At 32.5% G+C, this 18,567-nt stretch overlaps 1 protein-coding gene and 1 pseudogene across 2 annotated transcripts; one reads left to right on the top strand and one right to left on the bottom strand.

Annotated features, from left to right (window-relative positions):
- The first annotated feature begins 1,192 nt into the window (after positions 1 to 1,192).
- On the top strand, positions 1,193 to 1,939 carry LOC145142563 (secreted RxLR effector protein 161 pseudogene; annotated as a pseudogene).
- Positions 1,940 to 4,742: 2,803 nt separating this feature from the next.
- Positions 4,743 to 10,336, bottom strand: LOC145142566 (disease resistance protein RPV1-like). Of its 2 annotated transcripts, XM_079074781.1 has the most exons (6): positions 9,698 to 10,333; positions 8,386 to 9,493; positions 7,995 to 8,288; positions 6,196 to 7,884; positions 5,957 to 5,995; positions 4,743 to 5,184 (listed from the first exon to the last, which is right to left on the bottom strand). In XM_079074781.1, exons 1-4 carry the CDS (start codon positions 10,174 to 10,176, stop codon positions 6,199 to 6,201), a joined length of 3,567 nt encoding a protein of 1,188 aa, XP_078930907.1. In that variant the 5' UTR covers positions 10,177 to 10,333; the 3' UTR covers positions 4,743 to 5,184; positions 5,957 to 5,995; positions 6,196 to 6,198. The 2 variants fall into 2 exon arrangements, with proteins under 2 accessions (XP_078930907.1, XP_078930908.1); XM_079074782.1 differs by lacking the exons at positions 4,743 to 5,184; positions 5,957 to 5,995 and having other exon boundaries at positions 6,196 to 6,407; positions 6,489 to 7,884; positions 9,698 to 10,336.
- Between the last annotated feature and the right edge of the window lie 8,231 nt (positions 10,337 to 18,567).

Here is an 18,567-nt window from a genome sequence, read left to right as displayed (position 1 = left end):
GAATAATCTTTTTATCTCCCGTCATATGATTTGAGCAGCCGGAATCAACTACCCATTCATCTAACTTGTTCTTCGATTTTTCAGTTGTAGCTGCAAGGGCCATGACATGTTCATCTTGTGCAAAATGTGCTTCAGCATCCCATGCGTCTTCTTCTTGAGCAGTTGCTGCATTGCCTTCTTCCATACGTTGTTGTGGACAATTTATTGCCATGCGTCCTTTTTTACCACAATTATAACATTTAAAAGGAAACTTTTTGTTAGACCGAGAACTTTTCTGCTTCTCCACTGATTGTTCTCCCTTCTCATTGTCATGATTTCTCCTCTCGTTCCGTTTGTGCTTATCATAATTCTTTTTCTGTCCCTGGTTTGAGTTAGCCTTGTACTTCCCTTTACTTCTCTCCACATAAAGGGCTTCATCTTCGGCTTTAACAGAGATGCTTACCATCTGTTTTGCGAGAGCCTCCTGCCAAGAGGTTTTCAAACTCTACCAAAGAAGGTTGGACATACCAACCTTGTATTGCAGCCACAAAGCTTCTAAACTCAGGCTTTAAGCCGTGAATAATGATCCGCTTCATATGAGTCTCAGGAATATAAGACTGTGGATCAAGTTCTGAAATCTCCCTGCAAGTTGACTTCACTTTATGGAAATACTGAGGAATAGACATCTCACGTTGAGACACAGAGAGCAACTCATTTTCCAGAAGTTGCAACTTTGTGTCATTCTTTTTCGAGAACAGTGATTGAAGAGTTTTCCAGTCTTCGACTGGAGTCACAACATCCCGGATGTGTTAAAGAATGTCTTCTTCAACTGTTGTCTTCATAATAAACATCGCCTTTCCCGCCTTGATCTTCCATTTTCGCAGAACCCCATTGTTATCTTCAGCTTCTGGTTGCGCTTTCTCAGTACCATCTACAACCTCCCACAAATCCTGCCCCTGCATGTACGAAGTGATACAAGTGGACCATGTGTTGTAGTTTTGGTTGTTGAGTTTCTTGACACCACCTACTACTTGAAGATCAGCCATGGGTCTAGCTCTGATACCAGATTTGTTAACACTATGTAAAGTGTTTGCAGGGAAATTAGACAACACAGGAACTTTACACAAAAGTTGTGTTACTTCATTATAGAAAAGTGACAAAGCTTGATGCCTAAGAATTTTTTTTTTTTTTTTTGATTGACAGTAAGCCAGCAATGACACCAATTGACACAAACTCAAAACTTTGTGTTGATACCAGCAGAGAGTTAGAAGACACGACTATATACATGAAGATTGTGGGAAGCCTCATTTATCTCACTTTGACACGGCCTGACATAGCTTTTGTTGTAGGGGTTTTGAGTCGGTTCATGCAAAACCCTAGGAGATCTCATCTTGCTGCCATACGTCGAGTTCTAAGGTATGTGAAAGCAACACTTGATCAAGGAATTATGTTTAAGAGGGAGTCAATGTGCAAGCTAGTTGGTTTCTGCGATGCTGACTATGCAGGTGACTTAAACACACGACGCTCTACAACAGGATATGTGTTCATGTTGGGGTCTAGTGCAATCTCATGGTGCAGTAAACGGCAGCCCACAGTGTCTCTATCCACAACCGAAGCAGAGTGTAGAGCTGCTGCAATGGCAGCCCAAGAGAGTGTTTGGTTGGTTCAACTTCTAAAAGATCTACATGAATGGGAAGGTCACAAGATCAAGCTTTATTGTGACAATCTCTCTTCAATACAGTTGGCTAAGAACCCAACGTTTCATGCAAGAACCAAACACGTGGAGGTTCATTATCACTTCATCCGTGAGAAAGTTTTAAATGGAGACATAGACCTTCAATACATAAAAACTTCAGACCAAGTTGCAGACTCATTCACTAAAGGCCTCTCAAGCAAGAAATTGACCAACTTCTGTGAGACAATGGGAATGGTGAATGTTGGCGTTGAGAGGGAGTATTAAAATCCAACACCTAAGACCACGTGCATGACTTGTTGTGCATATGTCTAGCTATCTTTTAATATATGTTTAGTTTGCTTTATTTATTTTCCCCATAAAAGTTATTCTTGACTTTGTCTTTTTAGGTAGTGGGTTGTCCATTATCTTTAGGCTCTTAGTGGAGCAGTTTTTTATGTTTCTGTCATTTTCCTTTCACGTGTAAGCCTTCTTAGGCATCAAGCTTTGTCACTTTTCTATAATGAAGTAACACAACTTTTGTGTAAAGTTCCTGTGTTGTCTAATTTCCCTGCAAACACTTTACATAGTGTTAACAATATTAACTTATTTTAACATATAATTAATGGCGTAAATAAACAAAAAAAAAAAATCAATAATTTTTCTTTAAAAACAAATTTTATAATGGGTTTTCAGTAAAAGGTGAAAAAAAGTAAAGAGTTTTTCTAAATTTGAGATTTGATATTTTATTACAAAAATATTTTTCGCTAATTGCCATCTGTTTTTGTTAAACATGGGGATGAATTTTGGGAACATTCTGCAGTTTTTATGACATCATAGGTAAAAATTGAAAAATCATAATCATAACACATAGTTTTTTTTGTTGCAAGGAAGACTTGTGAGAGGTGCAATTAAGTGATGGTGATATATAGGAGTATTACTTTTGAGCAATAGTTGTAATTCTGGAAATAATTTTATGAGGAATATTTCCAGAAAAGATGCAAAGGTTTTCTTTACATAAATTACAAAAAAAATAAAATAAGAAATGATTTGAAAATGATATCAAGCACACCACAAATTTGTCGAGTTATTTTTTTTTTGTTACTATGCAATATGTTTTCCATTCAATTATATAAAAATTCACATCTAATAATTTGCTTTTTGTTGCTTTTAGATGAAGTTATTGCGGAAAAGATACAGAAGAGAGGTTGGGCTTGCACTTCAACTTCATGAAAGTCGGGTCCTGATTTTTTAATCACTTACTTGAACAATACTTTTAATCAAATACCCTTGAATTTGTACTCTTTGAGTTATACTTCATTGTCAGATTTTTTTTTTTTTTTTTTTTTTTTTTTTTTTGCTTATTTTTTTCTATCCTCTTTAGGATGAGAAACCATCAAGTTGTATGATTATGTTAGGTGGTGACATGGCAAGAATATAGTCAATTAACATACAATTTCCACTTGTTCATTTTCAAAAAGGAGTCGTTACGGCTGTAATGGTAGTGATTCATCTCATGATCACTTACTTAGTGGTGCTCTTAGTTGAAACTTTCTATACTTCTTGTTGCAGCTCTTTGTGATTTCATTTACATTGTATATGCAGGACCAAAATCAAAAGGAACAAGCATCAATGGTTGTTTAGACCTCTTATTAAACATGTTTAAAAGCTCTTTTTTACGCCTAGATTTTAGAATTTAATCCACTCTTGATATTAAAAGGATTGAAATAATACATGTTTAAGTGTCTTTTCAAACTATAGTGTTCTAATAAGTAAAACTCCTACCAGTTATAGCAGTGTACTTTTAACTTTTTCTTATTACAGCATAATACTTTGAAAATCTACCAAATGTAGCAATGTACTTTCAAGATTCAATTTTTTTCTTATTAGAACATTATGCTTTGATTGATATATACCCAGTCAGAGAAGTGAAATTGCTTTGTCTTTTAATTGCATTGCAATAGTTGGCTAGATTTTTGTAGTACAATGTTTTAACAAGAATAAATGAAAGTAGGATGTACGATAAAAAAACAAGTGAAAGTATGTTTCTAATTCATACATTTAACCCCAAACATACATATCTCATATTTCTTATCATCTTATTTCTGCAAAACCATTGAATTTAACTTTTTCATGGGAAAAGATCAAGAGAAGATATGAAATTAAGATGAACCAGGTTACCTGAGTCTTTTCAATTTATTGCTCACTAAAATGTAGAAAAATACTGCAACTTCAGTAATGACCCAACAAAACAATTAAGATATACAAGTATCAATTAAAATCCATAACACTTCCATCTCCAGTGCAATTTTTTGATCAGAAAAAAAAATAGATTGCCTATTTAGGGTTCAAATGAAGGTCAATTAACAATATTCACTTCAGTTGCCAAGATTGTTGAAGAGCGAAATCTATCTAATGTTCCATCCTCCATGATCAGTGCAATAAAACTACTTTGGCAGCTGCCTGGTAGAAATCAATTATATGATGAAATAACTTTTTGGAATATATACATAAACCCTATGAAATCAAGGAAAAAAACAAAGTTAACATACCATCACTACCCATGATTAGTTCCAAAAAAAAATTAGTTCATAAAGAAATGTGTGTTATGTTTCATGTCCAGTTCTATTAGCAGCATACACACAACAATAAACTTGTCCCTCTATAAAATAACATGAAGAAAGTTACATGTGGAAAATTTCTTTTTTCTATTATAAGTTACTGGATTAGTAGAGACCCATCACATCAACCTTTTCCAAAGTCGAGAGACTGACCACTTAACTTAATTTTTGGGTTTTTAGCTGAAAAATAATCATTATCATCTACAACAAGACCAAAAAGACCACCATGTCAATTCAGAGAACGATGATCAACTAGAAAACAGAGAAAGTACAATAGTTCTTTGAGAAATGACTTTTATGGGCCTCTAGAGCTTCTCAAAATCATCCTGTTGTGGGTGCGTGCATTATGTGCACCCTACATATATAGCAGAACGTTTTTCCTATTGTAACAACTTTCTACAGATTGTATGGCAACTTTTAACCTGAAACCTATCAAAACTCTATTCACAAACAATTAAGGTCGCAATCAATACACATATGAGACGATTCGTAACTTTCAAAATTACAATCTTATTGTTAATCAGGATACGGTTTGGGTTGATCCATGAAAATTCAGAGTGGTAAGCTAAATTTATATTTCAAAATATAAAGCATTAAGCTTTAAGTCTAAAAACAAACTTACAAACAAGAACTACGATCAATTTTTGATTGTTCCATTAAATGAAGAATGGAACGAATTTATTATCAAAATCTTGCAGTTCAAATGACATTTGGAAAGTCCCAACCTAACATCTCTTGAGCCATGGTTCTAATGGAGATCACTTCCAACTCATTCTCATTGTGCACTATGTGTTTCTTCTTTTGAAGAAGTCTCACATTGATTTCAACTAGTAACAATGCTTCAATCAACAGGAATCCCCAACACAAAGTCAACGATACTGAATGTGGAATCAACCCTTCTTCTACCGGTATCTGCACTCAAATTTCAAGGTGAACACATGATTATATTGTGGATGATAAAAGATCAACCGTTTCTAAATTGTAATATAATGTGGAAAATAATGTTGATACATACATACATACGTTTATACACATGTATATTCATACATAAATATCAGAATAATCTTAGATATAGCAACGTACTCTCATTTATTTATGTAGTATGGCATCCTACATTCATTTCATTTGATTACAACATGTTCCTTTGTTTTTCTTATTAAAGCAATGTACTTTGAAAAATCTACTCAAGGTAGCATTGTACGTTCAAAACCTTTTCTTATTAGAACACTATACTTTGAATGATCTACCCAAATATAGCAATGTACTTACATTTTTTTTCTTATTAAAACATTATGCTTTGAAAAATCTACCTAATTATAGCATTGTACTTTCAATTTTTTTTTTCTTATTACAACATTATACTTAGATAATCTACCCAGCCATGGGATTGTACTTTTAATTTTTACTTTGAAATTCTACATAACAAGAGCATTATACTTTCAACTATTACTTATTAGAACATTATACTTTGAATGGTCTAGCCAGTTATAGCATTGTACTTTCAAGTTTCATTTTTTTTTTCTTATTTAAACATATACTTCAATAAATCTACCCAGTTAGGGCAGTAAAATTGCTTTGTAATTTAATGTCATTGATAAACTGGGTAGATATTTTGTAGTATAATTTTGTAATAGGAAGAACTAGAATTAGGATGCTATGATAAGAGAGACAGATAGCAATTTACCCGAGTGTAGGCTTAATCCATTTTTTCAGCATCTCTTTTCTGCAAAAATCATTGAATTTAGCTTTTTAAGAGAAAAAATCAAGAGAAGAGAACAAATTAAGATGAACATTGTCTGCATGTATAGTACTTTATTTTCTTTTAATTATTAATTTTGATTTGTGGCTGAAATTTAGTTACCGTCGTATCAATTTTATTATTTAAATCAGTGTGACAAGATCAATGAAGAACACAGAAAGTACCTGTTACAAAGCTTCAAAAAGTTCATCCCTGGAGACTTCTGCTGTTGGCAGCTGTACGAAGCAGTCATATAGTGGGCCTTGTATCTCCGATGTAAACCCACACGACTCAAGAAGTTCCCACGACCCGAAGATAAACAGACCTTTTACCAAAAGAATGCTCTGTGGAAGATGAATTATGCTTGTACCTTGTACATACAACTCTCCTAAATGTTCTAAACATCCAAGTTCCTCAGGTAACTTTTCAAGCAATAAACAATGATCAAGTTTGAGAGAAGTTAAAAATTTCAACATACAAATGCTATCGGGTAGATGCTTAATCTTCATAGATGACAAAGTGAGCTTCCTTAAACTTTCCAATTCCCCAATACCCTCAGGTAACTTTTCAAGCAACAAACAATGATCAAGTTGGAGAAAAGTTAAACGTTTCAACATACAAATGCTACCTGGTAGATGCTTAATCTTCGCGGATGACAAAGCGAGCATCCTTAGACTTTCTAATTCGCCAATACCCTCGGGTAACTTTTCAAGAAGCCAACAGAATATAAGTCTGAGAGATTGCAGATGTTTCAACATACAAATGCTATCCGGAAGATGTTTAATTGTTGTAGATGACAAAGTTAGCTCCTCTAAACATTCTAATTGGTCAAGATCCTCAGGTAACCTCTCAAGTAGCAGACAATCTATAAGTTCAAGAGATTTCAAATGTTTCAACATACAAATGCTATGTGGAAGATGTTCAATTGTTGTAGATGACAAAATTAGCTCCTCCGGACAATCTAACTGGTCAAGATCCTTGAACGTCTCTAGAAAACTGCCTTTGAGTTCAAGATTTCTTAAATGTCTTAACCCACAAATGCTTTGTGAAAACGTCTCAAGGTTTGTGCAAGCACACATACCTACAGAAAGAAGCATCTCAAGATTTCTAGTAAATGAGGTTCGATCTTCTTCATAAAAGCACTTAAACCGAAACTTAGGCAAGTTATTGTCGGGGTGAAGCGGGCATCTTTCTAAGGCCTCCGCAATCAGCTGTAATTCAGCTGAAGGACCAACCTCAAGTGATTCATCCACACTACAAGAAGTATAATCATCTTTGTCAAACAAAAAAGAGCTAAACCTCAAACAACCACTTAAGTCTACATGGACAAGCTTGTTTAGACATCCAATGGGGGTGTGAAGTTCTACCAATTTATGACACTCTTTGAGATATAACTTCTTGAGATTTGGGGTCATCCGAAGGTCAAGGGTCCTCAATTTTGAATGACTAATTTTGAGTTTGGTGAGCTTTTGACATTCATTGGCCATGTGAAGTTCTTCCAAACAACAAGATTCTTGAAGATTTAACTTCTCTAGATTTGGAGTCATCCCAAGGTCAAGGGTCCTCAATTTTGAATGACTAATTTTGAGTTTGGTGAGCTTTTGACATTTATTGGCCATGTGAAGTTCTTCCAAACAACAAGATTCTTGAAGATTTAACTTCCCTAGATTTGGAGTCATCCCAAGGTCAAGGGTCCTCAACCTTGAACCTTCAATGTCGACAGAGGTGAGCTTTAAACATCCAGCGGTCATATGAAGTTCTAGCAAATCATCGCAATAATGAAGAGTCAACGTCTCGAGATTTGGAGTAAGCCCAAGGTCAATGGTACTCAACCTTGAAAAACTGAGGTCAAGAAATCTGAGCTTGTTAAAGACCTAAAATAAGCAAAAAAGAAACAAAATGAATATTGGTGTAATAACAGAACAATGTATGTATAACATTATATAATGAATTATACAGATCAATCGATCAACCATAATTTTACCTTACTTTCTCCACCTTCCCAAAGTTGTACAATTCTGCTGCGAACCATTTTAAGTGCAACAAGATTATTTGCTTGAAACATTGTGGGTAAAGAACTAAAAGGGTAATAGGTCCAATCCACATATCGTAGAGCATTTGGGAAGTCTGAGCCAGCCATACTAAACTCCAAATCACTGGAAGAAACTCCAAAAACAGAAAGAAATCTAAGTTCCTTCATCTTTCTCAGACCTTTTATAAAAATATGAGGATTGAATTTCACTGAGTGGAATCGTATACATCTTGTTGCTTTAGTACCCTGCAATCCAAAATAAGTCACCATGAAACTTGTGTCATAATAACTATAGATGTGTTGGTTTTTTCTTTTACCAAATATAAGTAAACATTATCCTTACCAAATCATTAGCTAATATCTCTTCAATTTCATCTTTAATCCACAATCGGCTATGATTGTGAGGCTCATCCAGGTGCCCACGACGAACAATATTCCTGCCCATTTCTACAATACGGTCATGCATGCCTAGGCAATCACCATCATAATAAAAGTTCTTATAAATAGTTATGAGAGATTTTTGTTCAAGAACTTTTAAACCATTTCTAGCATGAAACCCACAATATTCAAGCGCTTTGATAGCCTCATCTTTCAGCCAATCTTTCATGATGCATGCAACATCTAGAAACATTTCCTTGTAATCCTCCTCTAGAGATATATAGCTTAATTCCAATTTTTTCAAAGTTTGTGTTTCCGGAATCGTTTTTAGTCTTTCTAGGGCATCTATCCATTCGAGATCAGTTTTTCCACAAAGAAACGAACCCAAAACCTTAATCGTCAAGGGAAGATCAGCCGCATAATGTACAACTTGTCTTGATAGCTCTTCATACCCTTGAATTGGAATATCTATCCCAAATGCAAACCTACTGAACAGGCAAATTGCCTCCTCATATGATAGCAGATTGACATCATGAATGAACTTCACTCGATGCGCTACCAGCACTTGCTCATCTCTTGTTGTGATGATAATTACACTTCCCGCCTTAAACCAGTTAGGCTCGCCTGCTAACGCCTCAAGTTGATTTATATCATCAACATCATCTAGAACAACAAGAACCTTCCTATTAGGAATCCTCCTCTTCATCATGCGTTTCCCATCAAAAACACTACTTACTCTCATGTCTTCATTGAAGACATCTGAAAGGACTTGCTTTTGCAAAGAATTTAAACCGGAGAAAGAAGCCTTTTCCCTCACATTTTCAACGAAGCTTGTACCTTCAAACTGAAAGGATATGTGATCAAAAGCAGCTCTTGCTAAAGTTGTCTTTCCACCACCTCCCATGCCCTTGATCCCGATCATACGGACATCGTCACAGCCAATTCCTAAAGATGGTATAAGATTTTCGATCCGGGTCTCCATTCCTACTAGCTTTTCATCAATGTTGAAACTAATGGAACGTAACTCTAGTGAAAGCACCTCAACTATTTTTCGGATGAATTTAGCTTCATGCCTGCATTTTAAAGAAGATTCAGTTAGCTTACTCAAAATCCCATATCACCAGTCACTTTCAGATCTATAATTAACATATGAAAAATTACGTATTAAAATTTGACAATCTAAGATGCCATATACGAGCCATTTATATCCAGGACTCCAGATTATGCAGTAGATCTAAAATATTCAAAATATTGCAGAGATCTAATGAAGGAATTACCCGTCAGCAGTGTTCTTCAACTCCCACCCAGCCAGATCCGCTGCTTCTTTGAGAGCCTCTCTCCATATTCCAGCAGCCTCTTTATTTTGAAGGTCGTAAAAGGCGTCTGCCACTGCCCCCTCTTGTTTGCGGACTTCCCGTGGTTCCACATCATAGAAAACGGGGTAAGCGGTATGCTCGTTCGACTTCTGACACTCCATTATCTTAACAAGTTCATTCAAGCACCAAGATGAAGAGGCATATCTTTTGGAGAAAACAATGATGTAGAATTTGGAGTTTTCAATGGATCCGATGAGCTCATCACTAATGTTTTCCCCTTTTTTGATTTCTTCGTCGTCCTTGTAAGTATGAATGCTTTTTTGCTTAAGAGCATGATAAAGATGGTCAACGAAGTTCGTACGAGTGTCTTCGCCCCTGAAACTCAAAAATACATCATACTTAAAGATCTTGTGAATGGATGAAGTTGAAGAAGACGCCATTAAAGGTATGATTGAAGGATCCTGATAAAAATCAAATCTTTGTTAAGAAAAGTTAAAATGATTGCGAAGAAATTTTGATGAGATGAATCTGGATGATCATCATAAGCAGATTAAGAAGATAGAAGATAATGTGATCGATGGTGATGGGTGTTGCTGGAAGACTTTTGGACTTCTGTGGAGAAAGCCAGACCACTTGTTTAGTCAAGGAACTGTAAATTTACTGCATTTCTAGTTAAGGCATGACGGTTGTGAAAAATATTTACCATGTTTACCATTTTTGTCAGGAAGAGAAAAGGAAGTGCAGAAGAAGATGAGTTTCAAGAATCTTATTTCCGTTTCCACGTCTCTGTATTTCCCCTTGGCGTCTTACTTTTTTTTTAGTGGGGATATCGACTAAAAAAATAAGACGCAGGTTGATTTTTAGGGTTCTTATTAAAAAAGACAATTTAATTATATATATATATATATATATATATATATATATATATATATATGCGAAAATATATATATTATGCGAAAATGCGAGAACCATTCAATTTTTGACACATGTATTTTGTAATTTATATTATTTTCTAATATTTAAAGGGTATACTTGTAAATATATATTTTTTGAATGTATTTATTAGTTATTGTGGATAATCAAATTTGAAATTTTAATTCAGTTGGTAACTTCTTACTGTACGTAGTGGACCAATTTAGTTTTTAATGTATAGACATTCGGTTGACTCAAATTAGAATTGACCGATTGCAGTTTCGGTTTTTATTCGATGTTTGCGTTTAAAGCCATATTGGATGCTCGTTCAAATAAAAAAAGGTTTAATTCGAAAAGGAAAAAAAAAGAACCGATTGCAAAAGGAATTAGAACGAAACATGAATTTGAATTTGAACTGTGCTGATAATCCGATTGAAATTGAAGATGATGAAGATTATGCGGTTGAAGATTTCATACAGAAACAAAAATTTGATGGAGGTTCATATGTTTATCCATATTCATCAAGCATTCAGAACTTTAATTATTAGTTTTATCGATTCATGTAGTTCATGTTATTTTGTTCCAGATTTGAAGAATCCAATTGAGATACATTCCGGTAAATCATTGAAGATTAAGAAAGATCCCGAAAATGGCGGTGTTTCAAGTGTTGATGTTCTTAGAAACATGGAAAAAGTCAATGAAGGTAGTTGTTTTGTGAGTTGTCGTTAATTCAGTAGATAATACAATCGTTTTTATTGTATCAGATGAGAATAAGGCAATTGAGATTCATTCTAGCAATTCTTTGAAGCTTAAGAAACGCAGAATTGATGATGAAGTAGGCAAGGGCAAAAAAATTAATGAAGGTATGTACATATTCTTTAATTCCACATTCAATTAATATAAGGATGTTGTTTTATTGCATTAAAACACCCTATTAAAGTTTGATTTTTATTATGAAGTAAATTTAAAGAAACTAAGGTATTTCAAATTAAATACAAACTGATTGAATACCTTCTTGCAGTTTTAATCTAATTGTTAATCTAATTGTTAATGTAATATTTGGATATGTTTTGTAGGCTGTAATTCTTTTTCTAGTGATTCAGATTATGAAGATTCGAGTATAAGAAGTTTTAAGAAGTTTGTAGGAAAATCTGATAAAAAAGAAAAAAAAAGATGGTAAAGCTGGTAATGTGAAAGCTTTGTATGCTCGTGTTTCTGTTAATTCTATTTATGGGGCTGTGAAATCTATGAATGATATTCAAAAAGATTGTGTAAGAAGAATTGGTTTTGGGTCATTGCTTGATATGAAGACTCAAAGTATTCCAACGAAATTATGTTATTTTGTTGTGGATTCTTTTGATCATGAGGAGATGGTTATTAAGAGTGAAGGTGGAAATATTCCGGTAACAAGAGAAGATGTGAATAGGGTTCTAGGTTTGCCATTGGGTTATGAGCAAATAAGTTGTTTAGGTGTTCGAGGCAATGATGATTAGTTTGAAATTTGGAAAGACCAATTTAAGAAGCCATTGTCATTAGTAGCTCCTTCTGATTTGTTGATGAAGATAATAGAGCGAAGTGAAGCAGATATGGTTTTCATTGTGAATTTCATAATTCTGGTGTGTACATGTTTCGGATCATGTAACAAACAAGGAGCTTGTAATTTCAAAGTTCTTCCTTACTTGTCTCAATCATCTAAGTTGGATAAAATAGATTGGTGTGCATATGTTTTGAATTGTTTGAAGGAAGAGAAAGTGGTATGGAGCAGAAATGAAATTAAAACATTTTTTAATGGACCATGTGAATTTCTAACGGTATATTCTTTTAAATTTTTTGATTTCTTTATATAATAAATAATATTCATATCATTATATTTTCTAACTAAAGATGTTTTTTGTAGTTGCTATATGTTGACAGGATTCAATGTCAGCAAATGCCATTTTTCAGAAGATTTCCTGTAATTAATTTCTGGACATCAGATCAACTTAAGTTTAGAGAAAGCAAGGAATTGGAAAATGGTGGTTTCGGTTATGGTGTTGTTGCAAATTGTAATGAAGATTTTGAAAGTGGATCGATATATGTAAGATTCATTTTTTATTTGTATATTTTCTTAAATTTCGGATTAATTTTTATTTTATTTATTTTTTAAAAATTTTCAGGATTGTGAGTCGGATATTCAGTGGGTTGTTTATGATTTGAATAAGAAAGTTGAAATGGCATTGCAAAAGCATGGAAGTCATAAAAATTTTCAATTGTATAAATTGAAATTACAAGAGATTGTTTCAGTTTTTTCTAAATTCCATCATAGTGATGTTGATAATGTTTCAAGTTCAGGCTCAATAAGAAGGAAAATTAGTTTTGAGGATGACTCTTTCAATCATCAGGGTAATTGTTTTCTATATTTATGAATTATTCATTTTAGACTAAACTGCAAATTTGGTCCCTGTGGTTAGCAAAAAATTGTAGATGGAGTCCAAAAAGTTTCCAACTTGCACCACTGGTCCAAAATCACAAACTTTTCGTGGATTTGGTCCCTGAACAATTTGAAATGACTCTTTTACCCTTTTGATTTGTTTTTTCTATTTTCTTTATTAATTTTAGTATTTAAATGTTTAAAAAAAATAATTAAATAAATCCTACCCCATCCATCCCTCTCCACCGGTAACCTCTCTCTCTCTCTCTCTCTCTATCTCTCTCTCTCTCTCTTCACTTGCAAAAACCTCTTTCTCTCATCGTCTTCTTCATCCCTTCAATGACAAAAACACCAGGTAACATAATTTTAGATCCACCTTAAAAAACCTTAACCCACCACCATCATTGAAATGATTCCCTAGAACTGGAGCGGTTTTTCATCTCAAATGAAATTCCCCTAAAGAGCGATTCTCATGAAAAATGGGGTCAATCTTCTAAATCATCCTAACCCACCCTCCCAATTCGTAAACCCCACCCCTCCCTTTCTCTATTGGGTTCATCACACACAAGAACAACCATGAGTTAAAACCCATATCTACAACACCTTCCGGTGGTGAACTTGAGTCACTATAAAGAATCAGAATCAGCATGTTGCACCTTCAAGAAATTGAATCAGAATCTGACGATTGGGCCTTCAAGAAATTGAGATATGGAAATAATGGTGTTGAACAAGTGTTTGAAAATCAGACCTTCGGCACATACATACTCTGATTAACACGGAAATTGACACCACCCGAACATCTAAAAACCCTAAAATCTCGGATCTGAACAACTACACACATACATTGATGGTCACTTCGCTCTTGGAGGTTCACCAAATGAAAACGTAGCTCCGACTGTGAAAATCCTTTGCTGGAATGAGAAACTCAAGAAAGAGAGTAATAGAGGGAGGTGTTGGCCTATCAATGTTCTCAATCTGGTTTATCAGTATGTGTGCGTGTGTGTGTTTGTTGAATCAGGAAGAGAGAACGAGAGACGCAAGAGAGAGAGAGGTGTGTGTGCACATATATGTGTTTAATCTGCATCAGTTTTTCCAAAACTTCATTATATGTGCTTATATGTGTTGAATATGCATAATATTTTCCCAGAACTCCATTGTGTTCATAGTTTATGTATGTGTATCAGTGTATGATTGTGAATTAAATTAGTAAGAGAGGGGTAGGGTTATCGACGTAAGAGGTGGGGGTGGTAGGGGTGCTGATAATATTTCTTTTTGCTTTTTTTTTCAAGTACTGAATTACTGAAATACATAAAAAATGGAAGGGCAAAATAGTCTTTCTAACTAATTTTAAAATATTCAGGGATTAAAACCATAAAAAGTTTCAGCTTTTGGACTAATGGTGCAAGTTGAAAATATTTTGGACCTTATCCACACTTTTTGGATAACCACAGGGACCATAAATGCAGTTTTGTCTTCATTTTATGATAATGCAAAAGAACATCAAATTCTAAATCTATTTTTATTTTTTGTATTGTAGGTAATGAAATTGGAAAAAGATTGTTGAATGAAGATATACTATCCTTTGTTTTAGTAATAGAGTCTGAGTTATATACTCCAAAAAAGCCTTGTTTAAGTTCAGGTCATAAAATGCAAGAGAGATCAATATTTAAAGGGTTTGTTGATTCTCCGGTTAATGTAAGGGGTAAAAATTTGCATGTTACAAGTTGTTTGAGTAAAAGAAATCAAAATCAATTGCAATCTAAATCAAGGCCAAAAAGAGATCAAATGTTACCTCCAGTAAGGAGGTCTCCTTATGTGATTTGGGCGGTTCCTATTGATACTACTTTGACAAAGGAAGAGAACATAATATCTAACTGGTATTCAGTTTAGTTGAAGATCCAATGTAATGGGTTTTTTTGTGAAGATAGGTAATTATTAATTTAACATATATTAATATTATCATTTTAATTTTGTAGGGATAACTTATTTCTTAGCATATCTGGTCAACGTGGAGAACGTCATATGTTTGAGAGCTTATATCCGCATGAACATCTATTTTATGGAACAATTGATTGTTTTGTTGATGTTCTAAACTATGATGAGAGAGCTAGAAATAAAGATACTCCGTCATGTTTCTTCTTCAAGACATGTGTTTTGGTAAATTTTTAGTTTTTTTAATTTTATTATTTGTTTCAATATGGGTTTGATTTTTTTTGTATAAGTAGAATCCTGGATATATGCACATCAAAGGAACTAAAAGTGAAGAAAGAGTATAAAAATTTCAAAGAGAATGTCCTTCAGTGTTTGGGTGTATCGGAAGATAGAAGATGTTTAAAAGGATTTGATATGGTAAGGTTTTAATACGATATGTTTATTTTATATAAAAGTTTAAATTATCTTAATGAATTTTTTTTTATATATAGGTGTTTTTTCCTGCATGTTCAAACAATCACTATTTTGTGTTTGTTTATGATTTTAAGAACCGAAAAGCTGTGATTTTGGACAACCTGTTGTACAGTAGTTGTGATGAAGCATATCCACATCTTATTTATAATTTGGTATGTTATTTTGACTTTGATATAATCTTAGTAATATTTTATTTCTGATATTATTTTTTTATTGTTGCAGAAGTATATGTTTGAGAGGTATCTTCTTGAAATTAATCATAATATGGCGTTTTCGGTTCAATATGAAATTGATTTTTTCCATCGGTACATGACATGGAAAACAATGGGTAACTTGAATGATTGTGGCATATTTTTTATGAGGCACATGAAAACTTATAAAGGTGGTCCGTTAGCACAATGGGAATGTGGATTTAAAAAGGAAGGTGCTGATCAATTACATCAAATTAGGAAGCTGAGGAGGAGGTATTGTTTGAAAATTTTGTTGAGTGAGGTGAACATAATGAAGCCTGAAGTAGAAAATCTAATTGGTCAATATCAAAGGATGTCTCATGATGATAGGCGTAAATTATATCTAGATGGTATATTTAAAATAGGATCTCGTCTAGCAGCTTTTGGTCCATGAAACAATATTATGTTTTCAAGAGTATTAATATGTTTTGTTGTTTACTTTTATTTAGTTTTCCTTTAAATTTGTAAGTTGTTTTAGTCATCAAATGTAAGACATGAATAGAAGTCTATGTTTTAATTAGTGAAGTGTTTTTGTAATTAGTGAAGTGTTTTTGAATAACATTTCTTTTTTGGCATTTTGACATAAAGGACTTTGTGGTCCATTGTAACATGAAGGGCAATTTGGTCCATTTTGACAATGATGCATAGAAATTGTTTGGGATAATGTCATAAAAAGCCTTAAGTTTGGTAGAAAATGCCGGTTTTACCCTTCGGCAGATTTTTGGTTCGTTTATACCGCAAACTTGTCATTTTTTTTGTCAGTTTTGCCCTTGTCACCTGCAATAGCAGGTTTCCAGGTTACCATGAATTATTTTTTGCGAAAAAACCCTTAAGTTTACAAATATTTTGCAAAAAAACCCTTAAGATTATAAACATATAAAATATAAATATATATTCAAAATTTGATAAAACTACATAGTTTCTTACTGAAACATATTTTTAGCTTTATTTATGGTAAATTTTATATTGGTTCGATATAAAGTCTTTATATTTAAATTTTAAAAAGTTACCTAATTTTATCAAAATTTGAATATATTTATTAATTAATACTTAAACTTTTCAAAGCAACATTAAAAAACGTCTGTTAGCTAATAATGAACTATGCTAAAATAATTAAACATATGAATAATATGACATTAGTACCATTCAATTAATTTTTTTAAACGAAAAATAAAAATATCTTATATGTTTAAAAGGTTTGTATTTCAGAAATAATAAACTATCATATTTTTTTTATAAAGATAAATATATTTATATAATAAATTAGACAAATATATTTATATTTTATATGTTTAAAAGGTTTATATTTATTTTTGATGTTTAAAATGTTTATGATATTTTAATATAAAAATATGATAATATTATTATGTATTTAAACATATAAAAAAAATATGATACGTTATTATTTATGAAATACAAACCTTTTAAACATATAAAATATTTTTATTTACCTTTTAAAAAAATTAATTGAATGTACTTGATGCCATATTATTCATATGTTTAACTATTTTAGCATAATTAATTATTAACTAACAGATGTTTTTTAATTTTGTTTTGAAAAGTTGATGTATTAATTAAGAAATATATTCAAATTTTGATAAAACTAGGTAACCTTCTTAAAACTTAAATATAAAAACTTTATATCGAACCAATATAAAATTTACCGTACATAAAGCTAAAAATATGTTTCAGTAGAAAACTATGTAGTTTTATCAAATTTTGAATATATATTTATATTTTATATGCTTATAATCTTAAGGGTTTTTTTGCAAAATATTTGTAAACTTAAGGGTTTTTTCGCAAAAAATAATTCATGGTAACCTGGAAACCTGATATTGCAGGTGACAAAGGCAAAACCGACAAAAAAATGACAAGTTTGCGGTATAAACGAACCAAAAATCTGCCGAAGGGTAAAACCGACATTTTCTGCCAAACTTAAGGCTTTTTATGACATTATCCCAAATTGTTTTCATTCAGAACTTATTCCAACGATTGGAATGGTGTATTACCCTTGGTTAAAATACAATTAATCAAACACTTAATATATCAATCAAAATTGATGATTTCTTCCTGGTTCAAAAGTACATTGTCTATTTTGCATTTTCACATTAGAGTCAATTTTGTACATTTTGACATAAAGGACATTTTTGTCCACTTTTGACCCTGATGTTGGTGAATTTTTTTCATTCTTGACCAAAAAGGTGCATTTCACTTGGTATTAGAAAAAAATGGAAAAGAAAATTAACTATGTGAAAAAATGGACCAAATTGCCCTTTAGGTCATTTAAAATGGATCAACATAAAAAGTATGATTAGATGCAAGTTACACAACTTTGAAGTTAGAAAGAATTAAAAATAAAACATCTTTGGATAACAATTCTTTTTTTTGCATTTTGACATAAAGGACAATTTGGTCGATTTTAACATAAAGGGCAATTTGGTCCATTTTGACCCTAATACATATAAATTGTTTTTATTTAAATTTTATTCCACCGAGTGAAATGGTGTATTATTCTTGGTTAAAATACAAGTAATCAAACACTTAATATATCAATTAAGATTGATGATTTTTTCCTGGTTCAAAAGTACATTGTCTATTTTGCATAAAAGTCAATTTTGTCCATTTTGACATAAAGGAAAATTTTGTCCATGTTGACCCTAATGCAGGTAATTTGTTTTCATTCTTTATTAAAAAGGTGCATTACATTTGGTTAAATTTCGATTATTCAAACATTTAATATATAAACAAAGTAATACTTAATTTTCTAAAAAGATATATTAAATAAACATATGACACATGCCTTGTTTATAAACATCTTAGAAAGTAGCAAACATAATCAAATTACATAAAGTTCTTACATTCTAAAATCATAA

Source organism: Lactuca virosa, unplaced genomic scaffold, assembly GCF_052849685.1.
Source record: "Lactuca virosa cultivar CGN04683 unplaced genomic scaffold, Lactuca_virosa_CGN04683_v6 scaffold_22, whole genome shotgun sequence".
Lineage (NCBI taxonomy): Eukaryota > Viridiplantae > Streptophyta > Magnoliopsida > Asterales > Asteraceae > Lactuca > Lactuca virosa.
This window is presented reverse-complemented; position numbering and strand designations above follow the sequence as displayed.

What these genes read in the sequence shown, in the direction of transcription:
- LOC145142566 (XM_079074781.1), bottom strand. Translation starts at nt 10,176, where the DNA reads ATGGCGTCTTCTTCAACTTCATCCATTCACAAGATCTTTAAGTATGAT. An exon ending in TTGAAGAACACTGCTGACGG is followed by an intron (nt 9,494 to 9,697) that starts GTAATTCCTTCA and finishes TTTAAAATGCAG; the next exon opens with GCATGAAGCTAAATTCATCC. An exon ending in GGGAAGGTGGAGAAAGTAAG is followed by an intron (nt 7,885 to 7,994) that starts GTAAAATTATGG and finishes TGCTTATTTTAG; the next exon opens with GTCTTTAACAAGCTCAGATT.